Consider the following 25,216-nt stretch of genomic DNA (forward strand, 5'->3'; position numbering starts at 1 on the left):
GTCACATAGGTAGTACATATCTCTCAAAATTTTAGGATATAAGGGGTAACTCTCATTGGCTTTTTGTCATTACATCTGGTCAGCAGGGTCATTGCACAGAGCAATTCCAGCTGAAGAAAAAGACCTCTGTTTTTTTTCATCGGCATTTTCTCAAACACCTTATCTTCTGGGTCTCTCCAGCTCCAAAAATGGAAGAGGAAAGCGCCAGTCCTCCGCACGGCCGCAACTTGTCTCGCAAGGTGGTGGCGGTGGCCGCCGGCGAAGCACACACTCTGGCTCTCACCGCCGATGGGTTTGTGTATTCGTGGGGAAGAGGCATGTTTGGGCGGCTCGGGACCGGTTCGGAATCCGACGAGCTCTTCCCTGTCCGAATCAAGTTCAATGATCCTCGCAGCGCAAAAGGGACGGGGCTCAAATTAGTGGGAGTTGCCGCCGGTGCCTACCACAGTCTTGCTCTTGCTGGTCAGTTTTCAGATTTTGATGGTGTTTTCTGAGAGTTTGTTTAATGTGTGATTAAGTCTGATGGTTAAAGTTAACATCTTTCCTCAGTAGTGGGTTAGGCCAGTTGGATAGGGCGGTGTGCCCATCCTCTTGCACCAAAGTTTGAATCCCGCTTCCCGTAGATTTGAGTAGTTTAAATATTTTCTTATTGAAAGCTCATTACTTTCCTCCATTTGCATACATAGAAGGCAAATTTGAAGTTTTTACTGGGTGCTATTGGAATTTAAAATGCTTTTGCTTTTGTTGTTGTTTGTTACAGTGATGGGGTTTTGTTGCTTGGCAAACTTCATGATAATAATATAAATAAACCAACTATACAGGTTAGTGTTTAGTCAATAAGTTAGATATCAGGGGCAAGAACATGCGTCTGGGAATAGGTTTAGCCGGAATCTAGTTCGAATATTGAAGTAATACAACAATGAAATAATCGAACGCTGGACATGATTCTGCTGTGTTCTAACTTTAGTTTTGTGGTGGCAGATGATGGATCGGTTTGGTGCTGGGGTTACAACATCTGTATCCTTCATTATAGGGTTACATATTAATTATTAATTCAATGCAACGAAATAACTTAGTTGAATCCCTAGTATTTGCCTTTGTGTTTGCTCCTCGTTTATATTGTTTAAGTTCTTGACTGTTAAATGGATGGCCAACTTGGTGTAAACGGAGAAAATTCTTTGGTGCCCTGCTTGCTGGAGCAGTTTCTTGATGTGGGATCCGCAACAGAGAGTGAAGTGCCACTTAAGGTATTGAAGAAAATTGTATTCGCCGAAATAAATACCTTATGAAGATAGGAACCTTACATGCTTTTTTTGCATCAGGTTTGTTCTGTTAAAGCTGGAGGAATGATGTCCCTAGCAATTGATAATCTAGGTACCCTTTGGGTGTGGGGAAATTTCCCACACGAAAGCAGCAGCAATGAAGGTGGGTTCTCTCTGGTGAGCGGTTTTACCCCAACTCCTGTTTGGGATTTCCATGGCCACGTTGTTGTGAAGGTGGCATGTGGAAATGAGCACGTTGTGGCCCTGGTTTCTGCCGAAGAAACATATAAAGGTGAAGATCTTGTTTGCTTCTCTTGGGGCGGTAACAGCCATGGCCAGTTAGGCCTGGGGGATAAAGAGAGCAGGAGTCGTCCCCAAATAGTAGAACCTTTTGATCACGACTCCCCCTTCGCAGTTTATGAGGTAGCATGCGGGGCTTTTCACACGGCTTTGCTCACCCACAAAAAAAGGCCAAGTGACACATTTGAAAGCATGTGCTGGACTTTTGGCCTCGGAGAAAATGGGCAGCTCGGGCATGGAACCACCCAAAGTGGATTGTCTCCTGAACCTGTGAAAGAATTGCCGCAGTACGTATATCTGGTGTCTGTTGACTGTGGCTTATTTCACACTAGTGTTGTTTCGTCTGCGGGAGATGTGTGGTCGTGGGGAATGGAGAAGGGTCTTGGCCTATGCCCAGATGCTAGTTTTAGTGGGAATGATTCGGGGGATGCCGTTTCTCCCCTACAGATTAATGAATTGAATGGCGCAAAATTTCAGGATCCAATCCAAGTTGTCTGTGGGGCTGCCCATACGGTTGTTGTTGCAAATGATGGATTTAAGCTTTGGTCATGGGGGAGAGGAAGGAGTGGGGTTCTTGGAAATGGTAAGACAATTGACTGTTATTCTCCTGCTGTTGTCTTGTGGCCTCCGCTTGCAGATGATTTCAAGCAAGAAGAATTAAATACTGTCGATAAGAAAAAGCCTCTTGATGACGGAGATAACACTGGTGAAAGAAATTTGACAGGAGACGGCAAAGAAGAGAAAAGGTTGTCTTTGGCAATGGAAGAGATGAAGCTTCTGCAGTCAAAACTTTCAGTCATGGAAAAGTATACTGGCATACTTCATGGTTCAATATTCGGAAAACCTTTTAAAGAGCAGGATATTCCAGTCTCGTTGCAGAACTCGGGTACTTATGACATTGCAAGGGAATGGGAGAACATGTTAGAGTCAGCAGATCGGGCCAATCTCGTCAGGCTGGAAAAGTTCTACCGGAACATGCTTGCTGGTGTTAAAGACAAGTTAATGAAGAGAAAGATTCAAGAGATGATAAAGGAATGTCACGGTTCTTCTTCGATAAATCCAAGTGTGTAATTCCAATATGTGAAATACAAAGGCAATACAAATATGTTTGAATTTGTAATACAAATCTCTTTGTAGTTTGTTCAGAAACTTTGCCCGGTTGGTTTTCCCAAGTGCTTGATACGTGATGTAAAGTGAGAGTTTGATTAGAAAATAAAGAGATTATATGTAATTGTGGGGAACAATCCATATTATTTTTAAATTTTGAATAAAGATATTGGGGATCATGCATTTGTCAGCAGATTCAGTATACAATAAATATATTGGGGATCATGTAATTTGTGAATAAATATATTGCGGTCTATAAAATGTGGTTTCCTTAGCATCAACAGTCGAAAAAAATTCAAACTAAATGAAAATTGAATTGGCTGGAACTAATGATTCCACTCAATTGCAATTAGATTTGATTCTAGTTAAATACGAATTCGTACCAAATTATTATAATTATTAAGCGAGAGTCGAACTTGATTATGACATTTATAACCATATAATAATTAATCACAATTGGATGGATTAGAGCCGTATCTATAAGCTAGAAAAAGAGAACAATGACGCCATGATAGCATTTATCCGTTGCCAAACATACCCAAATTGTGAACCGGATTCCCTGCGGACCCAAAAGAACTGAGCCTACTTATCAAATGATCCGAGCTATTGAAATTTGATTAACAGCTACAATTATTATAATTTTTAAAAAATCATCCGTTTGTAATCGTTGAATTAAATTTTTAATCATTTGAAGACAGGCTAAGTTGCTTTGGGTCCGGTTCCCAAATTGCTCATTCCGTCATCAACTTTCACCGCTACGCGCGTATTGACTCTCCCTCTCTTTTCTCCCCCTCACAAAACCTCTCCCAAAACCCTAAATCCCACTCACTCCCCAGCCCCATCTCTGGCACAAAATGCCCGGCGTCGCCTATGACTCCGGCGACATGGCTGGCGCATTAGGCTCCAATGACACCGCTATGGTCCCACACTCGCCGGAGATCCGGCAACCCGTCGTGTACTCACTTCACCACGGCCTCAACCCTCCGATCGCTCGCCTCTCCATCTCGTGGTCCCGGGGCAACACTCTGCGCGTGTCAGTTCTCCGTCCGCCTTCCGGCGAAGACTCCGAAAAGGATGAAGTTGGCGGGAAAGTGGTGGAGGTGAGGCTTAGTAATGGAGACGGCGAAAATGGCGATGCGAAGTGGCGGAGGATCGCTTACGGTTCTGTGCCGCCGTTCGCCCTACTACAGAGCCGGAGGAGCTCGGTTGCGAGCTTATCGAAGGTGTCAATGGGTCCGTCGCTGTACAACATTGATTGGTAATAGAAATTTTGATTAGTCTGTTTGGTTGCTGAGAAAAAAGTATACAAAAATCTGCAGAATATCCAGTTTAGTTTCTTTGGATTCTTCAATTCTCCCTAAATTATGAAATGTGACTCCGTTGAGAAAAATATATTAGGTGGGAGTATGTGATGGAGTACAGCAAGGACATAAATTCACTTCTTGGTAGCTCTAAGTCGCTTCCTATTGCAGTGATCGAAGACCCGAAAATGGTTTTGAGGGTAAATTCGAGTAATTTCATGTGGTTTTTCATACGATCTTCCTTTTCCGAATTACAACTACAAATATAATTGTTAGGTCTAATTTCAAAAAAATTAATGTAGAAAGTTGAGGAGCCTACCGCTTTAAAAGCTGCGTGGGAGTTGATGGAGATATTTTATGCAGACAAACAATCTCAACCATGGCTACCTGAACGGCTTGTTGATTGGCTGGCAGTAATGATCTTGTTCTCTTCCCTTTATTTGTTTATTAGTGCTTACACCATAATTTCAGCTGTTGCTTTTTGATGGTCACAAGTCACAACTTGATGCTATGCATGTGTTTCATGGCAGGATCTCGATAGTCTACTTTCCAGCACACAGCCAACGGTCCATTTGAAGCTAGTGGATTTTCAAAATGAACTTGTTGAGTTACAGGTTTGACCTGTCCTGTTCCAGTTTCAATCAAATCTTTTCATCTTTCTTTTGGAATTTCATTAGCGTTCATAGTTCCTTAGCTGGCTCTGAAACACTTCTTGGAGTCTTACTAAGGTCTATAATGGGAACACAACAGAACTCAACTATGGCTTTTTTTAATTTCTAGCTAAGTTTTTGGAACCTATTTATGTTACCCTGCTTGTTCACTTCATCCATAGGACCATATGCCGCTGATAGTTACTTTATGGATTCTTTCTCTTGTTACACTAGCTTGTGAATGTGATTTCTTTTTGATATAATAAAGCCTAGTAATCGTTAAATTTGCTTTCTTTTGATTTTAATGTAGTTGGTGTAAAAATATTGTTGATGAAGTTCCACCTCTGTGGGTTATGTCTCTGATGGTCAGTTCGTCACACACTGGTTCATAAAGATATTGGAGAATTTGATTAGATTTGTTTCTGCAGGTTATTGAGGACAATCCTAAATATTGGGAAGTATTATCTTCGGCACTGGCAGTTGGCTGGATTGAGATTGTGGTTTGTAGTCTTAAGGACCCTCTCCCTTTTCTTTCTATATTACCTTTTGTTTTATTGCTCGAGTTCTCTGTCTTCTGAATTGTTAAGTAGTTCCATTTCCAAGTTATGAAAGACTGATAGATGCTGTTTGTTTTTGTGCAGGTGAAAATGTTGCGGTTACATGGATCTTATCAACTTCATCAGCTTGGAAACCGTGAGGTAAATATATTGAACACGGAATAGGTAGTTTATAATATATTATGATGTTCCTGCTACCTCCTTTTAACTTTCCATATGTTCAAGTTCTGTGCTAATTGTTCCGTGAATCTTGTCCATGTCTGGCCACAGATCACCATATTTGTGTTCTAATGCTCCATGTAAATTTCTATTGTGTACTTTATGGATTTAGCGCTGAAACAACTGATGCCTGTCCTGTGTGTAACTAAATAGACAGAGAATGGACTTGTAGAGACAGTTTCCGTCCTTATTTCAAAGATGCCACGCATGCGTCCTGAAGTAGAAGATGGAAAGTTAGGTGAATGCTTCAAAGCAAAGCCAGATTTTATCAAGGTGTGTTTGAGCCTGTAAAAAATTAGTGTTTTTTTATTTTCTTGCTTTTTTTTTTTTTCACCCTACTGTAATTTGTAACTTTAAACATCCTTGTTGCCTAGGCATGGGAGAAATGGAGAGCGCAAATTACTAAACTCGACTGCAGTGCATTCTGGCGTCATTGTGATCACCGTCAAACCCGGGAGGGGTTGAAAAATATGATACAAATTATGCTTGGAAACACTGACAATCTCTGCAACGTAACTTGCCATTGGATAGAGCTGTTTGTTTCTCACTTTCTATATGTCAGACCATTCACAGTGGTAAATGCCCAATTACAATATCGTTGTTTTAATAGTTCTAATTACAGGATCATAATTAAAATTTCCTAATATGTTGTAATTTAAGACTCTGGATAGATTGTGAGGTTTGTACCTATCATCTCTTTTTAATACATTCTTACGTCTAGCAGCTGGACTATAGTTGAAAACTAATTCCTTTTCTGAAAATCAGGGTCTTGAAAGCATGCATGACCTAGCCCAGAAGTGCATGCAGTTAAAACCAATGTCTAGTTCCCATGGGTTGATAGCAATTCTTCTTGGAATCCTAGGGGAAAATACCGAGGTAAGTAGTTTGGACTAGACACTAATAGTGTACTAATCTATTTATTTTGTCCATGTTTTTCTTCTACTGAAACCTTTGGGTGTTTGGAAATGGTACAGGTTGTCCTAGCAGAATGCTCAAGAGCATTTGGGCCTTGGTGAGCTTCTATGTTCTCTTGTAACTGCGTGTATTTCAGCATTTGGTCCAGAGAGGCTGTATAATGTTCAATCATTCCCCAATTCCCCCCAACCCACCAATTTTAAAAGTTTAAATGGCTTGTGAGATTAAAAAAGATTGAATGTGCTACTACTTTGTTATTGAAATTCATATAGATGTAACTCTTCATTATTTGAAATAGGATGGTTGCCCATGCCATTGAGTTGTTGACTACTGGGAGCGATGAAGCAGAACTTCTTCTACAGGAAGAACGCGATAGCCTGGGGGGAATTAGTATAGCAGAATCACATCGACTTGTCTATGCTCAAGTCCTGTCGTCACATCCATTGACTTGGCAAGTGAGTGCAGATGAGATAATTCTAGATTGTTTTTGTTATGAGTATTGCAGTACTTGATTCATGATCCTGTGTTTTTCCAAGTTTCATAGACAAATTAGCATATACAATTGTGTGCCGAAGGCAAAGTTTTTTTTGCTATTACAGTATTTGATTAGGAATCCATGATAATAATTAATATATGAAATGTTTGTTACTTTTTTGAGAGATCCACTCTTATGTTTTGCTCAACGCAATGTGTATGAACTTTTTCTAATGCTCTACAAGCACATGATATTTCAAACCATGTTGGTCATTCAAACTGTTTCTAAAATGTTTGATTCTAGGGGTACCATTAGGCTCACTGTTGTGATTGTATTCAGTCCTCTCAGTCGAATCAAACTTGTAGGCATATAAAATTTCTAGTCTTGCACATTGCGATTGATGATTTCTTGATCACTATCAGTTGAAGTGCTTATCAATTTTCTGTTACAGTTTCTCTTTGTTTCTTATGACATTGAGTTGGTAAAACTCACAGTGTACGCACTAAATATGTTGACGGTTTGATGTTCTCATGTTTGCAGATTGCTCCAATTTACTTGACATCTTGCACGAAGCAGGGAATGGCTTTGTTAGAGATTCTATTATATAAGCTGCCAATTCAACATAATGAAACGCTACTTAAGGTGATAGGCAAAGTTTTAGAGCCAAAGTTTATTGTTACTAACCATTACACGTGGTTCTTTTTCCTGGATTGTGGATCTTTTCTTTGTGTATACTTGTGGCTGATAGACAAAATAACATTGTTTTGAACTTGTTGTGCAGAATATAGAGATATGCCGTCTTTATGAACTCGACACTGTTAGTTCAAACATTATGAAGGTATGTTTAAATTTGTAAGGATTGCCTTTTCTGTTCATGAAAAATTATCGTCAGATTATGTACTTTGTACGAGAAATCGGATATAGGAAATAGTAACCACATGCATGATCTAGTGTATAGACTGGTACTTTGTGTTTAAAAGGTTCTCAGTTTTTAGATTGCTGGGGTGTACCATTGGAAGCATGGTAGGAAAGGTGCTGGAGTTTTTTGGCTTCAACAAGCCCGAGATGAAGTTCGTCTTAGCAGGATTGCTCAGCAATTGTTTGATTCTGTTGGAAAGTCGATATCTGATGAAAGTTTCAAGGTGAAATATTATTTGTTTGCACACAACGTGAAATATTGATATTAGAACAAAAATCAGTTTCATTTTAGAAGCGACTCATGGTTTATTGTTTACATACAGCAATGGGAAGGCTTGATTGAATTGTTGGGTTCTGAATCCAAGGCTACAGGGGGTCTTGAATTTTTGCACAAGTATGAAATTTGTCTGAATTTTCATAATTATCCTCGTCATTGTTCTCCTAGATTTTTCACACGTACAACTTTTGGTGTGCTCTAGGTATAGGGATTTCAAAAAGTCCCTTAAGCAAGTTTATGATGGAAAGACCACTGATGCTGCTCGGCAAGCTGTAGAATCTTTGATATCGGTTAGTGTGTAACTTTTATGTGGCTGGTGCATTCGTTGCGTAGGATCTATAGTTTTCAAGGCTTGAAGTGTCTTGTAACTTTCTTTTTTTGGCTTATGAATTGCAGCTTATGAAAAACCCATCTACGCCTCAGCGCTTTTGGCTGCCTCTTCTGCATGACTCGGTAAGACTTATACGATATTGTTGCTAATCTGGATTTGGACATAAACTAAATATGGTATGAGTTAGCGGGTGGAGGGCGACGTTTTATTTACTTTTGCATCAGTTTGTATGTAACGAAAATGATTTTTTAGATTAATTAAATGCTTGGTCGCGTTGATACACTTTCGTAAAAACATGATTTCTCACTGCATTTTCAATTACTTTTGTGCAGTTCAAGCTGCTTAACTGGCCGGACCGGCCTCTGCTAGATGTGTCTCAGACAACCCTCTTGTTGAATAAACTGCAAGAGTTGTCCATGGCTAAGCTCCGTCCAGACTTTATCGAGGCAGACTTGCCACCGCAAGCCCTCATTTCTGTACGGTTAGCTCTTGCTGCAAATCTCGGCCGTGCCACCTTAGAGGAGTAAAGAAAATGTCTGTTTCTCCGGCGGCTCTGAGATGTAGAAGTCAACATGTTAAACTGCTGTAATAGATGTTGTGTACTTTTGATATTTACCCTCACATCTTCGCTAAGACAAAGTTTCAGCAAAACTCGAGGCCTGGTAGTTTCTTGCAGACATTCCCCGAAACAGGCGTCTTTGTAAATTTGCGATATAATTTGAGAGTAAAAGTTGGGATTGCAGAAGAATTATCTCGGGGCAGTGATTTTCACACTCCCGTCTTCTGATCCAGCTGAAATGGAATCAAGTTTCTAATCAACTTTCAGGGATCCATAAATTGTCAACAACCTCACTTATATTACATTCTGATAAATTATACGACCAACAAAACGACGCTGTTCTCTGTACCAACAAGCAAACCAACAAACAACTGACAAATATATAACATCGAACATTCGGGGGTAAGAAAAATGCTGTGCAGTAGAGCATTTATAAAGAATAACATCAATCGCATTATATAAGCCTCTAAACGATGAAAATGAATGGAAAAAAAAAAAAAAAAAAAAAAAAAAAGAATAATCAACCTCTAGAAGTCTGCGTCCTTCTCGACTCTTCTGGTCTCCGATCTTCGTGTCTTTGCAAACTGCTGGATTTATACCAAACTCTCATGAACTTACTATACAAGAACACTGCCAAGGGCAAATGCGAGCATCTCAGCACGGTGATCATCACTTAATACACTTACAATCATTGTCTGCGCTTCCTAGAAGTTTCTGCAAGACAACGCCCGCCAAAAGGCCATCCCACGGTTACCATCCTCGCTTTAACTTTACAGTTTCTTGGGCAGATTGTAGGTCTTCTTCAAAAACTTGGTAGCTGATTCATCATTCCTGTAGCACAACACCCGAAGGAGCGTGTTTGGTTCAGTTGGGTTCCACTGCCCAGATGTTGGGGGCAACGGGAGTCTGGACCTGGCGGACGAGCCATATGACTCCAAGGTCACTCGTCTAAACCGTTCGACGAGGCTATCAGTGTCTGTTCTGAAAAGGGGAAGCACACTTCTCACTGTTGTTGAAAACTTGTCTATCAATTCAGAAGGCAAGCCATCCCCATTGGCCCAGAATAGATCCTTGAGGGCTTTGAAATCGTCCTCTATTATTTGGGAATCCTGCTGGGAGAATGCACGAGAGGGGCCTCCAGCAAGCAAAACCAGCAAGAATCCATCAAATGACGCTCTCATTACGTCAGTTATAATCCGTGTACGAACTCTTTCATGCACAGTATTGGATATTATGAGTAAGTTCTTCTCCAGCCCGTCAAGAAAAGCGTCTATTCTACAAGAGGATGGTTCCCCAACATACAAACCATCCCACAGAACATGACTTAGGTCATGGAAGATCATTTTATAAGCCACTGCCTCACAAAGCTGTTGGATTGCTTCCACACAAGCTGCTGGCGTGAGTTCAAACTTTTTCCCCAGTCCATTCGAAAAGTCTTCTACATTAGCAGATTCTGAATTTCTGAGATGAGTAATAATCCGTTTCTCCAAAACCTCCAACTCACTCCGGATTCTTTGCAATGTATTTATACGAGCACACATCTGAGGTATCCCAAACGAGTTATCCCCATTGAGTGTTGCAACCTGAGAGTTCCTCTTTTGAGGAACTGGTGATTTTTCTTTCTTTTTGCCAAAGCCTTGGAACTTTGATCCCATGGTACATCTGGTCAATGCCGGCATAGTGGGAACAAACGTATTGCGAGATCCTGCACAACAGAATGAACAGTATTGGTTATCACAAAAAGATCATACCTTAGTCCACATACAAATAACTTTTGAGTTACGAAATTATTTACCACATCCAGATTTTGCCTTGGTTACATAATACTGAAGACATCTATCAAGGCCAGTCATCAAGTCAGGAAGCAATGCAGGATGCATTGGTATTGGCAGCTGAAAGAATGCTTCCAGAGTTTCATCAAGGATTCGCAAAACTTCAACAGCAGATGGGGCATATCCATCTTCGTTTACTTGTGGGTTCCATACCTGAAACATTGCAATGTAAAAGGTTATCTTTCGGAAAGATTCACCAGTCACAAGTAATGAGCAAAAATAACGAATGAAAAAGCCTAACAATAAAAGAAAATGCATAGGAGTGATCCAGATATAAGACCAAAAAATTGTATAAACATTTGATTCAGACTAACAAATGAATATAGTTAGTGCACACCTCTTGTTGTAGATTCCTATCAATCCATTCTTTCAATCTGTCCACTCTTGTCTTAATCCACACTTTCACCAGATTCGCAATTGCAGTTTCAGCCTCGTAAGGAGGCATCTCACGAATTATTGCCTTGCCACCATCATCACTATCTACGGAGTCTAAAACTGCTATCAGCACAAGATCTTTCTCCAGCTTATCAGCAGCTCTCAAAACCTGTACAGCATCTGGGTTCAACTCCGCTATACCTGATATGAATTGTTTAATCTCATTCGCATAGCAAGCGTGAAGGGTTGCCACAGCCACCCCGGCAGCAAAAGGATGCCATCTCTTCAATATTGGACTGAACACCTCTTTCTCCTTAACTGCCAGCTCACCAACATCCTTTGCAAGGATGGCCAGAACAGGAAGGGGATTTGGCTGGTGTCTTGATGCTCTCCTGCTTGAATCAGCCTTTTCCATTCTCTGCAAAATAAGTAAACAAATAATTTCATATCAGGAAGAAAAATATACGGACATCAATTATCATGTATTTTTTCTAACTATTGTTTTTGTTCCTTTCAGGCCCTTTCACAATAACAGTCTACTGTTATGTCGTATGCATGATATGCCTTAAGCAAGTAATGCATTCTCCGTATAATTAGGCTTTTATTTTGGGATACATTGACAAAGCATCAACACCATGCAAGTTGTTGGATACCAAATCTGACTTTAGTATCCATGCTGCATAGATGTTACTGGCTTCATACAACATCAAAGGATCCAATAAAACCAAAACAGCTATGATATTCTTTGCATTTTCCCTCTTATTGAAGGAAGGAAAGGGGGGAATCAGCAGCAGATACTGAGGACTTGCCTGAGCAAAAGCAGTGCGCAAGGATGATCTGATGTAGGTGTCAATCCTGCTACGGGCAACATCAACTTCATTTTTCCTCCTCCTGCGGTACTCATTTGATATATCTTCAACTAAAATCTTAGCTGCTACTACCCCCAGAGAAACAATGGCCTGCATAGCATCAATGTTACTGCTATCAAAAGTGTCATGATACGCAAGGAGTCTCTTCTCTGCCCATCCCAATATTGAAGTCAATGTCGAACTCAAGATCTTGCAGTACTCGGAATCCTTTGTTGCCTTTGCGTCTTTAGCAACCTCAGCTAGCTGACTATCAGCAGCATACAAGAGGTCCAGTTCTACTTGACCAGTTGCAACAAAACGATGAAATAAAACCCAAGTAAAGCAAAGGTTATGGAGCATCTGGTTCATTCCAAGGATTGACCAGGTCTTCTTAATATGCTCCATTAGCTCGTCAACTTCCTCTATTATAGATGTTTCGTCGTGAAGATCAAAGCAGGCTTCTAGAAGCCTCTCATAAAGCCGGAGATTCAATGGCAACCCATCTGCCCAATGTGATGTATCATAGAGACCATCAGATGACCTAGAAGCAAGAGCTGTAACAGCATTACGAAGAACCTGCAGAGTCTCGTTATTTCTGCCAGTTTCAAAGGGCCTGTCCAATGCCCCATTAATAATTTGACGCAATCTCTGTGCAGCATTATTCGACTTGTCAAGTGGCACGTGGGGATGCAATAGGAGACCGGCCTCAAGAATTTTGAGGGTTCTTTTCTGCCATGCATCGTATTCTTGCTGGTCAGTGAAATCAGAGGACTTGAGCTGCTGTAACAGCTCCAGTGGCACTACCACTGACTCAATTCGCCTTCCGACCTGCAATGAGTACAACAAACAGAACACTCGATCAATTACAACTCCAATACAAACGACCCTTAAACAAAAGCTCAAAAATGCTGACTATAAAACTAAACATTCGGTGTAGCATACTGAGCTCGAAACGAGATTTTGATTCATTTAACACTGTCAGTTTCATCAGATCAAACTACATTTAGTAAAGAAACAATTTTTGCAATCCAAATTGACCAAACCACTCTCAAATTTGAGCTAAACAATCTCATCACATCATCAGACTTATCAAAAACCAAAAATTACCCACTAAAAATAATTCAAAGCAAAATTATACCTTTCAAAGTCAGATCAACAAAAGTCACAAATGAGAAAGAAAAAAAAGGTGAAGAAATTGAGCTGACCTGAGAAGCAGAAATCCTGAGCAAAGCTCTCCGGACTCTGGAGTCAGTGGCCTCAGAAATACCCATTTGGATCCTCATCAGCTCACCCACCGTCATTGCCCGCCGGGGCTTTCCGGGACCCGACCCGACCCCGGACCCGGCTGATCCGGGACTCTTCTTGGAGCCGGAGCCCGGCGATTTGAGACCCAATGCCTTCTTCATCTTGCTGGCAGCTGTGGAAGTGAGCGATCTCTGCATTGCGGGGGAGCCGTTGGGGGAGTTGGCGTGTTGGGTCGGCGAGTCAGCGGAGGAGGGTGTGAAAGTCAAGGCCTTTCCGGTGGATGTACGGCAGGCGGCGACGAAGATCTCGTAGGCGGTGAGTCGGAGGTCCGAGTCGCTGAGTTGGGCCGAGAGCTGGCCGAGCGGGGATGGGAGATCGGTGCCCATTGCGGAAATGGATCTGGTGGGTATGCTGAGTGGTTTGGCGGGTGAGGCGGTGGCTGTGGTGGTTGTGGGGGCGGTGATACCTCTCTTGGATTGGCCCAGCGAAGAGAGGTCTCTGAAGAGATGAGCCATTGAGGAAGATACAGGGGAAGAGAGGGAGAGATGAACAAGTCCAAAGTTTTGGACTTTTTACTTGTACATGTTACTCTCTCTCCTCTCTCTTTCTCACACACGTCCCCCAACAGACAGTTTATTTATTTATTTAAATTTTTTTTGTGTGACTTTTAGGGTGATTCAAAAATAAGTTTTTTGACCAAAAAATAAATAAAAAAATAAATATACTGTTTGACAAATTTTTATTTATTTATTATATTGTGTTTATTTTTATGAAATATTTTTTCAACTGTTGCCATCGTGGTAAAAAGTCATGTATTGAATTGATGTCTCAACAAATTCTCAAAATATGAGAAAAGAAATGGCTACACATGAAAATTACCTATATTGTTTTTTGAGTGAAATTTTATTTATCAAATTTATGGTACATTTATCAGCCTGAAACTCGAGACTTAAACAGCGCTAAACAGATATTTTTAAAACAAAGCACTATATAAATTCTATCTTCTTCTCCCTTTACTATTTAACTGCGGCCATGCTTGTTGTGAAACGAGTCAAATACAGACAAAAAGAGAAGGAGGTGTTGACCGGCCCAAAAGAAAAGTTCATGGGATGTTTTCTCATGTTTTTGTTCCCTTAATTATTATTATTATTTTTCATCGAAAACTAAAAAACATTCACAATGAAGAATTGTGATTAATTAAATATTGAATATATAATTCACAAAAGATAAGAGAGGAGGAAGGAGCGTGGGAAAGCAACAACCTCTCATGCTTCTGGAACTGGAAAAAAGGTACAAATGAAAGCTGGAACACGCAGGCAAAAGATCGGTGGTCACCGGGTCCACAACTTCCCTTTTGTTTTTTTTTCACTTGTATATATTTTATTATACAAGGATTTTGCTGGGTTCCGTCGCTCTACGAAGCTCGTCGGCTAAAAATAATGTGTTTAAAATTGTTATTAGAATGACTTCAATCGTTTTTATGAAAGTATTTTTGAAAATAAAATGTAAATGAATCTTAAGAAATTACTTGAATTAAGAAGCAAATGTTTGGTGCAAGCCTTTAATCAAAAACGCTTTTACCAAAACTTCAGTCAATCATTCAAAAATCATTTTCAAATAAGCCTTTAATTATCGTGTATTCCTATACAATTGACCGAAATATTGCACTAATACAAATATCAAGTCACACTATACTATAGTGTGGTCTCTACAACGTAGCTTATAAGTTGATACAAATTCAAGAATAATAAACTTAATTATATTATTTTATGAAACAAAATTAGCGTCTTGGACGTGATAAAACTTGTCACTTGTTAATTTCATTAAAAGTGACGCGGTTAGCTTTCAATTGCAACAGTTAATAAACTTCAGAAGTTAAATTGCGACAATTTACACTACGTGTACCAAAACTTTGTCCGAACTACAAAGACAAGAATCATATAATTTATCGTAAATATTAAGAAAGTTGGATTGATTAAGGGTGAGAGAGTGAGTTATCAAAAGGTTTAAGAGCATAATACAGAAAATAGACAAATACTAATACATACCGGTGTTGGCAGTTGATTTTTCAATATATTTAACTATTTCAATTACTCATTTTTCGCAAATTATTATTTATCCTATGCTGGAATGCGATTGCATGTATTATTATTATTTATTAAATAATAATAATCCTTCATCATTTGTTTGTAGAGTCAAAGAAAAGATTTACAATGACGGTCGAATAATTTATATAATATAATATAATTTTATAGAACAAGATTAGTACACGACAGCATGGTTTTGAGAATGCTTACATACCATTTAATCAGTGATTACAACTAATTAATTAAAAAATTATTTTCTTAATTAGTCATGATCACCTGAAGCTTCTTATGTTTGATTCCTTCTTACGTGAACAGTTCCAGTTTCGAGTTCGAAAACCATCGTCTTAAGAGTTAAGACTCCCCCGTCTAAATAGATTGAGGTAAGGAATTTACAAATACTTAATTTTATTGGCTAACGAGTCCAACCACTATTGATATAATTTATAAAAAATTGTGTTTACACAAGCGAAAGAGAAACAGATTTGAATTTTTATTTCATCTAATAAAAGAATACTACTGATTGAGAAAACGACTCCACAACAAATGAAACTAAATTATGGACTTGCTAATTTTTATTTTTATTTTTTTTTTTTTTGGGAACGAGTCCACCATGTTATTATCCGACTCAATTATTGATGTTTTAGTGTGCATGTTCGTAGCATGTGATCGTCGGGTCATGTTTGAGTTTTGTAAGTTTACGCTTAGGTATGCATGGCTGCGGAGAGAATGGCATGCCATTATTTATGAAATTTCTTAAATTATCTCGAATTCTTCAACTATTTAAAATTTTTAAAAAGTAATTCCTAATAATATACTTGGTATGTTATAAATTTTTTTAAGGTTCTCATTAAATACAGTCGAATTTATAAGGATTTTAATAAATTATCTTAAATCATCTTCAAATGAGATGTTAAATCCTAAGTGAAATGTCATGTAATCAAATTTAAAGATAGGAGCAAGGTCCAACCGATATGTCAATCCTATGTGGATTGACATAAGAGTTTTTATATGTCAAATTTAACATATAAGAAAAGATGATGTTAAATAATTTTAATTATTTTATTGTGTGGGTCCTATTAATATATTAATTATAAATCTTGAAAATTTATTTTAATTGATTTCTTTTTAAAATGGGTCCTATAAATATCATTTATAACAAAAAAATATATCGGTTGGAAAAAGAAAAAAATTTGACATTACCTGCATCAGCCATCAAATTAACATTTGACATCTTTATTAGAGATGCTCTTAAAATCCTGATTAAAGACATTCCAAATTTCAGATAATCATTTAAAATCTTAATAGAGTACCTCTAAATTTATTAAAAGAATTAAAATGCCTTAAAATTCTCATTAAAATACAGCCTCTACATGTCGAGAAATTTTTCATCGAGCCTGTAATCAAGGTGGTACACTACATGATATTATATAAGTGGCGAGAAGTTTAATTTAGAATACAGTACTTGTATAATGATACGTGATGTACATCTTGTGTTTCAGACACGCTAAAAAATGGGATGTGCTATCCACACATTCTATTTTACTTCTTACATACCCCTTGATAATTTTTGTCCGTTGATCTTCTTCAATTCATCTGATCTAACGACTAAAAAATTAAAAAAATATGTGAAAAATAAAATAAAATGTATAGATATCACATGCTGTCGAAAGTCTCTCCTACATGTCCCTGTCATCATTCTAAAAAACGGATGCAACTTATGATTTTATCACCTCAAAGGCACCCCCGCGCACGCAGGCTTAACAGAGACATGTCTCAGCTAGGCGATGACGAACTAACCCTAATCCTCAATTGGGTCACCGACCCAAAAGAAAGACAATTGCTCTCCGAGGTCTGCAAACAATGGCTGAGAGTGGAGGGCCTGAACCGATCCTCAATTCGTCTTCTCGAACCCGAACATCTCCTCCGAGTCCTACCCAGATTCCCAAATTTACTCCAATTCGAAGCATCAAAGTCCATCGCCGACTCCGACCTCGAACTCATAGCTCGATTCTGTCCCAAAGTCGAAGTCATCGACCTCAATTCGAAAACCCCACGTAAGATTTCTGACGAATTTGACGAAGCATTGTTGTTTGAAGATTTTGGGAACGACGGTCTGTGCGCTCTGGCACATGGGTGTCCGAAATTGCGTAAGGTTTCGATCAGAAGGAGGAAGAATGTTGGGAATTTTGGGATCGTTTCGCTTGTGGATTTATCGCGTAATTTGACGTATTTGGATTTAGGGTTTTGCAGCTTGGTTTCGGACCCAACCCTAGATGCAATTGGGTCTTCAAATTCGATTATGGTTTTGGGTTTGCAAGGATGTTCGTTGATTACGGATCGCGGGTTAAAGTTTTTGGCAAATGGGTCTTGCTCAAAAACCATGAAAAGGCTGAATCTTGCAGAGTGTGATAGAATCACTGATTTTGGGGTCTCCATTTTGCAGACTATGTGTGGCTTGGTGGAGCTGAATTTGGCGGAATGTGGTCCGAAAATCACCGACTCCGGAGTTGTTTCAATTGCTGCAATTGGATCTCTTAAAAGATTGAACCTGTCTTGGTTGATCAATGTGACAAATCAAACAGTCGTTGCTCTTGCTGAGAATTGCCGGAAGTTGGAGATGCTGGATTTAACCGGCTGTGAATTGGTAAGCGGTGAGGGCATTCTTGCATTTTCTAGTCATGCGTGCTTAGAGACAATTGTTTTCTGTTCTTGCTTCAATGTCAGTGTGTGTGACATCGAAAACTTAGTTCTTCGATGCTCGTCATTGAAGTGCATTGTGCTGGATAAAGGACTCAGAACGTGGATGCAAGAAAGGATTGGCGAATTGGTTGGTTTAGTTTGGCGTTGAGAAATGGATGCAGCTAGCATCTCTTCTGCTCTTGTGCTCCATGGGTTTGGAAACTCTGCTTATTGACTGTTTGGTGTAAAAGGTTAAGAAGAGAGCTTCTTCGTCATGGTAGAAGTGTTTTTTGGAGAAGCATCTGTCAGGTACACTTGTATTTTTTATGAAAGTGACAACATACTTCTAATGGAAGCACTTCTTGCAGAATCGCTTTGGCGTTGAAAAATGGATGCAGATAACAACTATTGTGCTCTGCTGCTTCATGGTTTCAGAAACTTTTTCATAGTTTAGTCTCTCTAGAGTTTATTAGCCCTTAACAATTCAGTTTGTCTATAATTTGGTCTAAAGAATTTCAGTTTTTCAGCAGATGATTGGATTCCAATTTCTACCAAGTTAAAAGTCGTAAATTGGAGAAATTGCAATAGTCGTGGGTTAGTAAACGGCGGGAAAATCAGCAATCAAAGTAGTTCCAATTCTCGATCCAGATTAGTAAACATGCCAAAAGTCTCTGCTCATTTTGTTTGGAAGAAAAGTAAAGGATGATCGGATAGTTTATAGTTTAATTACATAAGCACAATGCAAATTGTCATGAACTATAGAGTTTCATACACAACAAATGAAATTAATGTTAAAAGATGTCAAAAAATTCGAAACTTCAACTCTGTTAAAAAATGAATAAAAACAGATCAATGGATAGAAAATTCTGACCATTTCTTACGGACGTGCTCTCTGCATGTAATTAGTTACCCCTATTCTTATCTGCATGCCGAAATTGTTTGGTTAACTTTTGAATGAGTTTTAATTATCAAATAGGCAGTAGTTAAATGCATTTCTATTTTCTGATACCAAGCTGGCTCCGTGGGCAAATAAGTTTCAATTTTTAAAAAATTTAAACAAAAACTGAAAATAAAATGAATATCAAACGGCTCTTAAGATGGTGAACTATTTTTCGACAACCCTACAAATATAGTACATTACACGCAACGCTCACTTAAAAGCTAAGAAATATGAACAAAGATATGTCACACTGCTATACTTAACTTTAGCCTATATCTGTCTGCTTAAATGTTATTCATATCATATAACTTAATGAATAGCATATTTTTGTGTTCCTAGCTAACCATGACCTACACATCAACGCATTCGAAGTGGGTACATTTTTTGGCTAGCTGTAAATAACGAAACTAGAACTGCCACTGGCTAGTTCATCATTTCTTTGATTATTTGGAGGGAACCCAGCATCCGTGCAGTCCATATGGAAGACCATAGGGGAACTTTGCCCTAGCAATCTCTTTGAACGTTGATCCATCTAATAACAATGCATATCCATCTCCATTTTTCGCACTAATCATCGATATTACAACACCTACATCATGTACATATAAATGTCATAAAAATTGTTCCAAACGAACTCTTTTTTGTTTTTCTGATTGAAGGTAATTTTATAATATTAAGGAATCGTTTAATAATCATATCGTTTTTTACTTTTGACAAAAATGAAACTAAAAAAAAAAAAAAAAAAAACTATTGTGAGTTTTCAAAATTTTAATTAGTTTAACTTTTAGTTTTTAGTAAAGTAATCTCACCATCATCTTCTTCAGTTGCCCCAGGACGGGCCACAAAGAACGGTTCGGATGGCACTGCCCCTTCATCGTACCAATTCTTAGCTTTCTTCTCTACCAAATCAATCTGCAAATATATATTCAAAGAATTTGAATAAGAAATTAGCTCGAAATCGGTATGATATGATACAAAGTGGAAAATGGAAGCAGGGCATGTAATTTTGTAACTTTAATAATTAACTATACCTTGGTGAGGGTGTTAGGAAAGTTGCATGGGCGCTGAGCTCCGCAAGCATAAGCGTATCTGTATTTTTGGCCCAGAAAAGCAGGGTTTATGCTGCACATGTCCATCCCTCTACCATGCTCATTTGGGTCTAGTGCTGCCTCCAAATTTCCATATGGACTCCCATTCAGTGGTATTCTGAATCTACCAACCCTGTGTTTTCCATCAAAAGAACAACAACAAATTAGTTTACAAAATTTAAATAATAATCTAATCATCAGCTTTCATGTTACTTATTTTATAAAATTTATATAATTTACACATTTAGTCTTTTTAGCATTACCCAACAAATTAATCGCTAGCTCCACATTAAATTGAATACATAAATTTTTTTTTTTTTGTCGGTGAATTTAGGTCACATATTGAGTTAATTTTGTGCTTTTTATTCTAGAAAATGATAGAGAATTATTATTGGTACTCCAAAAATTTAATTGTACACTTCTCATAAATAGTATTTTTTTTTCTAAATATAGAGAGTTTAGAGTGCACAACTACATTTTTCGATTGCCAATAATAATTTCAAAATAATAAACATGATAAAAATTCAGCAAGATAACTTTTTTCTTGCTTTCATATTAGATAGATATTCATGTCATGTACGTACTGGGCATCTGGTAGTACATCTTTGCCAATATACGACCGAAGATTTTGTATCTTAAGCTTGTCCAGAATCGTTGTATCAGCGTTGTGTTCGCAACAATCTGCAATGACTGTAGTCACCCTACCATCCTCATCTGTCTCCTCATAAGCATTAATGAAATGGAACGTAATGTATAATGGAACTTCCACACTCGCCACCTTCAAAACAAAGAAATTGTATACAATTAATAAATCAAAAGAAGAACAAAAAGCAAAATAGTTAGTACCCAAAACATCAGATTGGAAGGAACTTACAATGTTGCCACTAGCTTTACACATAACATGCATAAACGCCTTGGAGTCAGGGTGCCACTCAAACTTGTACAAGGGAGTGGGTTCGGCCTTGAGCAAATTCCCAGCACAATACCTCAGTGGCATCTCGGGCACAATGATGTAGTGCTCGGTCACAGGGAAAGAGTGCACCCAACCCGGAGCCGGTCCACGGCTACAATCAACCCGCCCGATCACCTTCCTCTCATTAGTCCCCGGCTCCATCCTGACTGCCAAATATCCTGGGTTGATTAAATCCGGCAACAAAGTCAAAAACTCCGTATCGGTCACGATAGGATGTGCCGAGTGTATCAAGCCACCCAATGTGTCACTGTACTTAAATTTCCCTACAGTTTCCAAGGTAGCAGGATCAATCACTATTGACCCTTTCTGGGTCTCTGTGAGGCACACAACCCGACCATCGGCGAGCTTAACCACTCCGGTGTTGGCGTTGTCAGTCAGTGATGCACCGGAGAATAGGTTGGCTAGCTCACCAATATAAGATAGGAAATTGTTAGGCTTAGGGACCTCAGAGAATTCACGGAAACATAATTTTTTGTTCTTCATGGCGGCTTTGTAGGCCTCGGATTCGATCTGGCGGTGGCCAGCAGTGAGGCGACCGTTGTGGAAGTGAAGTTTGACGAGCATGGCATAGCCGTCAAATAGGTGGCGGAAGTTGTAGTCCCCGACGTGCCACAGCCCTGGACCATTTCTTAGGTACGTCCCTTTCTGCATGTGACATTAAGTTAATTATGAGCCAGCTGTATATTCGATAAATGTTCACCTTTTATAATAATATGGTGCTCAATAAATTTGAATCATTTTGTCTATAAATACCTGTAGATCGAAATATTAGAAATACATTTGGAATGAGACACTGATACGTTCTGAAGCATAAAAATAATTGGTAAAAAAATAAAAAGAAATGACAAGGCAAACGTCAATGACATTCTTGTCGAGGAGTTGTTGTAGCATTTTAAAAGTAATTAAAGTGAGGAATATATGTATACTTTGGCCAGCACAACGTTTGTACGTGGCGATCGACAGCAAGTTGATTAATTCATTAATCAGATTTAGCACTAGCATTTAGCAAGAAGACACACACATCAAGGACAAATCTTCTTTCTGTGTGCGTGGTAGGCCTCTCACTTACGAAGCAATAAAGATTAGAAAGAAAAAGCACGATCAAAGTAATGGGGGTTGAGCTTTCTTCTATTCCTATTTCCGGCAATTTACTGAATAAAAAAGACCTTACTTTGGCTCACAACATGATGGTGACGGATTCAGGATTTTAAACTCGGAGGGTCCCAATTATAAAGGTCAAAAAATTTATAGACAAAAATAACATTGAAAATTTAAATATAATACATTTCATTCAAAAATACCGGTCAAATAAAACTCTCCCCAAACTCTCACTATCTTTCTAACCAAACACACCTTTTTTTCTCTTTTACTGGTTTCCAAACATCCACCTTCTCTCTCACTAAGAACAAAGCTGTCATACCTCCACCAACAGCATCCCTCCCCATTCTCCCTCCCCATGGCAGCTTCACCCCCAAATTTCACCAACCCATGATAGATCATATCCATCTTACTAACCTTATGAAGGAAATTTCACCCATAAGAAAAATTACTAAGATGGTTGAAATAATTTGGGAAAATTTGGGCTTATGTACTGCCCCCACCAGATGTCAGAGAAAGGTTGGAGGAGAAGTGGGTGGCACCAACGGATGAGACCATGGCATAAGCAAGGAGGAGAGAGGCAGGAAAGGTCCCTATTTTCTTTCTTCGTGCGGTCATCTTCTCCGAGAAGAAGACAGCCACTGCAACTTGCAACCTACAATCTGCACAGACCTCATGCTCAAGTACGAGGGGTCTCCGGAAAATTTATAGCAGCGATTGAGAATCGCCGACGGGTCCTGGGACCTCCCAGGTCCCTATGTGGATCCGCCCTTGACAACATTGTACCTAGTTATTTGGCTTTTTTATTTATTTTTGGCCTAACCCTATCCGTTATTGTTTATTAAGTACCTAAAATCTCCTAATTTTTTAGCGATATTTCAAATTGGTCTCAATTTTTTAAAATATTTCAAACAAGTACCCAACCTATTAAAACATCACATCCGTTAAGCCCAGTTAAATTTCTGTTAAATAATTAGGGTTTACTTTGTCTTCAAAATCAATAGAAGGTCATGGAAGCATGGCTTCGACAACTAACAATCACCACCACCCCCATCAAGCCATCAATTCCAAACCCAACACACAACCACCAACTACACCCTATAACTCAAGCATCCAACATTGAGAAGAAGATCATGGAGCTTGTTTCTGCTTTTGTGATTTTCTCATTCACTGATTCTTGTCTCGTAAAGCTTCCAGTTCTTTGTAGGCGGTGAAGATGGTGGTGGGTGCATCATGGTAGTTTATACCATTTGAGCATCTTCCTTGACCTTCTTTTCGATGTTGGCGGCTTGAGTTGTAGGGTGGAGTTGGTGGTTGGCTTCCATTACCTTTTATTGATTTTGGAGACAAAGGAAGCCCCATTTTTTTAATTTTTTTTTAGCAAAAGTAAGCCCTAGTTAATTTAATAAAAATTTAACTAGGGCTTAATAGATGTGATAGGTTAAGTACTTGTTTGGAATGTTTAAAAAAATTGAAACCAATTTGGAATGACACTAGAAAGTTGGGGAATTTTTGGTACTTAATCCAAATAAATTCTATTGTCTGGGCAGTAAAAGATATGATGTTATTATGAATCTCAAACAATTTATTACGTTGAATTTTAATAAACTTGAACAGGATTGACAAGGAAATATCACTCGTCCACATAAATTCTACATTCAAGCTTATATACATGTACATGAAATCCTTAGCAACAATTCTTTGATAGAATAAACCAATAATTATATACATGAAATGAATTAGTGAACGATCACATACCAGCCACAATGGTATTTCTCCTTGGACAAGCAGCTCTCCTTCCCATCTCTCCTGCCGCACACTCGTCCATGCCACGTGACTCCCGTCGTAACCATTGCCGCTCTCTCTTTTTGGGGGTGGATGAGCTATTGCCGGCAATGGTGGACTTGCTACATTTGTGGACACCAAGCTCCGACCATTGTGTTTTTTACTAGTATTACTCAAGTTCTTCTTTAAGGGATTAAACCCATCTTTTATATGATTGGAGTTCTCAGAAAAGGCAGCTGTTGGCTGCAAAGAGAAGTTTCCAGTAGTGCCTGAAAATGTTATGGAAGCCATGAATACTAGCTAAGAACTAAGCAGCTGGGTGTTAAGAGTGTGAGGTGTACTGGTCTTTATATAGGAGGGCCTGCAGGGAAAGATTGCAAATAGGGTAAATTAACTAATTAGAAACAGTGCTAAAATGTCCTGTGCGAAGCATCTCCAATTTGGAATCTTAATTGGTGGAATTCCGGTTCACTAGCTGACATAGCTAATTTTTTGTCTGTTTTTTTTTTTAAAGAGAAAACCATGCTGTGAGTTGATAGTTTAACTAAAGATCTCCCTCTTGGAAAATGAATTTCGCAAATTTTTTTTCTGGGGATTTTAAGAATTTTGTGGTCGTGATCGTTTATTGTATATTGTACGATCAGTTTTTGTTAGATCTTATTTATATTTAAATTTAAATTTTAAATTTTGAAATGACAGTACGATGTATAATGAACGGTCACAATTATGAAATCCTTAGAAAAAAAATCCAACAAGAATCATTTTCCATCCCTCTTATTAACAGCATCTGCAGCAGTTTCCAATTGTCCTTGCACTTAGGTGAAACTGCCTTCTTGCCCACAAAACTTGCTCCAGTGGTGAAAATATAAGAGGGTAATTTTGGCAAAGGCAGGTGCCCTGCCAACTGCCCTGCTGATTATTGCAGGGGCTTGCGGCCTGGTGGGCCCACACCAAGCGAAGGACATAGAGCTAACTTAGGGCTGGTTTGGTATTGCTGTGCTTTGAAAAAAAACTGCTTCCGCTGTGCTGTGAGAATAAGCAGCTGTGAAATAAAGCAGCAGAGTGTTTGGTAAACTTTTTTGTAAAAGTGCTTTTGAAAAAAAAAAAGCAGTATTAGAGTGTTTGGTAAACTTTTATGTAAAACAGATGTGAAAAAAAGCCAGTTTTTCAAAGCTAGGTTTTGCAGCTTCTTGTTTTTGGCTTTTTTTCATCCAAAACTGTGAAAAAAAGCTGAAGCTGAGTGTTTACCAAACACAAAAACAACTCCCAGCTTTTTTTGATAGCAGCTTTTTTCAGAATCACCTCAGTACCAAACCAGGTCTTACTTAAATCAGGCGCAAAAATTGCCGTTGGATTTCTAAACGGTCTGTCGATCAGAACCAGTGGATTTCCAAC

The 25,216-nt window shown here is 38.8% G+C and overlaps 5 protein-coding genes across 6 annotated transcripts; 3 read left to right on the forward strand and 2 right to left on the reverse strand.

The window, feature by feature from the left end:
* Positions 1 to 42: 42 nt before the first annotated feature.
* On the forward strand, positions 43 to 2,862 carry LOC103957087 (ultraviolet-B receptor UVR8). Of its 2 annotated transcripts, none has more exons than XM_009369174.3 (4): positions 43 to 462; positions 982 to 1,017; positions 1,147 to 1,247; positions 1,323 to 2,862. In XM_009369174.3, the coding sequence occupies exons 1-4, from the start codon at positions 189 to 191 to the stop codon at positions 2,631 to 2,633; spliced, it is 1,722 nt and encodes a 573-aa protein (XP_009367449.2). In that variant the 5' UTR covers positions 43 to 188; the 3' UTR covers positions 2,634 to 2,862. The 2 variants fall into 2 exon arrangements, with proteins under 2 accessions (XP_009367449.2, XP_048437500.1); XM_048581543.1 differs by having other exon boundaries at positions 322 to 462; positions 1,155 to 1,247.
* Positions 2,863 to 3,508: 646 nt separating this feature from the next.
* LOC103957089 (nuclear pore complex protein NUP85) lies at positions 3,509 to 9,356 on the forward strand. The gene is made up of 18 exons (XM_009369177.3): positions 3,509 to 3,927; positions 4,068 to 4,170; positions 4,273 to 4,383; positions 4,501 to 4,584; positions 5,049 to 5,120; positions 5,262 to 5,318; positions 5,550 to 5,669; positions 5,771 to 5,971; positions 6,162 to 6,272; positions 6,371 to 6,408; positions 6,610 to 6,766; positions 7,327 to 7,428; positions 7,568 to 7,624; positions 7,782 to 7,928; positions 8,028 to 8,098; positions 8,184 to 8,271; positions 8,378 to 8,434; positions 8,645 to 9,356. Exons 1-18 carry the CDS (start codon positions 3,524 to 3,526, stop codon positions 8,837 to 8,839), a joined length of 2,175 nt encoding a protein of 724 aa, XP_009367452.2. The 5' UTR covers positions 3,509 to 3,523; the 3' UTR covers positions 8,840 to 9,356.
* Positions 9,150 to 13,713, reverse strand: LOC103957090 (protein unc-13 homolog). The gene is made up of 5 exons (XM_009369178.3): positions 13,132 to 13,713; positions 11,888 to 12,754; positions 11,041 to 11,496; positions 10,667 to 10,856; positions 9,150 to 10,576 (listed from the first exon to the last, which is right to left on the reverse strand). Exons 1-5 carry the CDS (start codon positions 13,684 to 13,686, stop codon positions 9,642 to 9,644), a joined length of 3,003 nt encoding a protein of 1,000 aa, XP_009367453.2. The 5' UTR covers positions 13,687 to 13,713; the 3' UTR covers positions 9,150 to 9,641.
* A 3,313-nt stretch (positions 13,714 to 17,026) lies between these two features.
* LOC103957091 (F-box protein At3g58530) lies at positions 17,027 to 18,386 on the forward strand. The gene is made up of 2 exons (XM_048590609.1): positions 17,027 to 17,902; positions 18,306 to 18,386. Exons 1-2 carry the CDS (start codon positions 17,027 to 17,029, stop codon positions 18,384 to 18,386), a joined length of 957 nt encoding a protein of 318 aa, XP_048446566.1.
* Positions 18,387 to 19,207: 821 nt separating this feature from the next.
* LOC103957092 (carotenoid cleavage dioxygenase 8 homolog B, chloroplastic) lies at positions 19,208 to 24,112 on the reverse strand. Its single transcript, XM_009369180.3, has 6 exons — positions 23,795 to 24,112; positions 20,840 to 21,583; positions 20,550 to 20,743; positions 19,909 to 20,098; positions 19,687 to 19,789; positions 19,208 to 19,466 (listed from the first exon to the last, which is right to left on the reverse strand). The coding sequence occupies exons 1-6, from the start codon at positions 24,110 to 24,112 to the stop codon at positions 19,321 to 19,323; spliced, it is 1,695 nt and encodes a 564-aa protein (XP_009367455.2). The 3' UTR covers positions 19,208 to 19,320.
* Between the last annotated feature and the right edge of the window lie 1,104 nt (positions 24,113 to 25,216).

This window comes from the organism of the source record quoted next, unplaced genomic scaffold, assembly GCF_019419815.1.
Source record: "Pyrus x bretschneideri cultivar Hongxiangsu unplaced genomic scaffold, Pyrus_bretschneideri_v1 Contig1, whole genome shotgun sequence".
NCBI lineage: Eukaryota > Viridiplantae > Streptophyta > Magnoliopsida > Rosales > Rosaceae > Pyrus > Pyrus x bretschneideri.

What these genes read in the sequence shown, in the direction of transcription:
- LOC103957087 (XM_009369174.3), top strand. Translation starts at nt 189, where the DNA reads ATGGAAGAGGAAAGCGCCAGTCCTCCGCACGGCCGCAACTTGTCTCGC. An exon ending in CCACAGTCTTGCTCTTGCTG is followed by an intron (nt 463 to 981) that starts GTCAGTTTTCAG and finishes TTGTGGTGGCAG; the next exon opens with ATGATGGATCGGTTTGGTGC. An exon ending in AGAGTGAAGTGCCACTTAAG is followed by an intron (nt 1,248 to 1,322) that starts GTATTGAAGAAA and finishes TTTTTGCATCAG; the next exon opens with GTTTGTTCTGTTAAAGCTGG.
- LOC103957089 (XM_009369177.3), top strand. Translation starts at nt 3,524, where the DNA reads ATGCCCGGCGTCGCCTATGACTCCGGCGACATGGCTGGCGCATTAGGC. An exon ending in ACCCGAAAATGGTTTTGAGG is followed by an intron (nt 4,171 to 4,272) that starts GTAAATTCGAGT and finishes AAATTAATGTAG; the next exon opens with AAAGTTGAGGAGCCTACCGC. An exon ending in CAAAGCCAGATTTTATCAAG is followed by an intron (nt 5,670 to 5,770) that starts GTGTGTTTGAGC and finishes CTTGTTGCCTAG; the next exon opens with GCATGGGAGAAATGGAGAGC.
- LOC103957090 (XM_009369178.3), bottom strand. Translation starts at nt 13,686, where the DNA reads ATGGCTCATCTCTTCAGAGACCTCTCTTCGCTGGGCCAATCCAAGAGA. An exon ending in TCAGGATTTCTGCTTCTCAG is followed by an intron (nt 12,755 to 13,131) that starts GTCAGCTCAATT and finishes TACTCATTGCAG; the next exon opens with GTCGGAAGGCGAATTGAGTC. An exon ending in ATAGGAATCTACAACAAGAG is followed by an intron (nt 10,857 to 11,040) that starts GTGTGCACTAAC and finishes GCAATGTTTCAG; the next exon opens with GTATGGAACCCACAAGTAAA.
- LOC103957091 (XM_048590609.1), top strand. Translation starts at nt 17,027, where the DNA reads ATGTCTCAGCTAGGCGATGACGAACTAACCCTAATCCTCAATTGGGTC. An exon ending in ATTTAACCGGCTGTGAATTG is followed by an intron (nt 17,903 to 18,305) that starts GTAAGCGGTGAG and finishes CACTTCTTGCAG; the next exon opens with AATCGCTTTGGCGTTGAAAA.
- LOC103957092 (XM_009369180.3), bottom strand. Translation starts at nt 24,112, where the DNA reads ATGGCTTCCATAACATTTTCAGGCACTACTGGAAACTTCTCTTTGCAG. An exon ending in GATGTACTACCAGATGCCCA is followed by an intron (nt 20,099 to 20,549) that starts GTACGTACATGA and finishes TGGAAAACACAG; the next exon opens with GGTTGGTAGATTCAGAATAC. An exon ending in GGCAACTGAAGAAGATGATG is followed by an intron (nt 19,467 to 19,686) that starts GTGAGATTACTT and finishes TACATGATGTAG; the next exon opens with GTGTTGTAATATCGATGATT.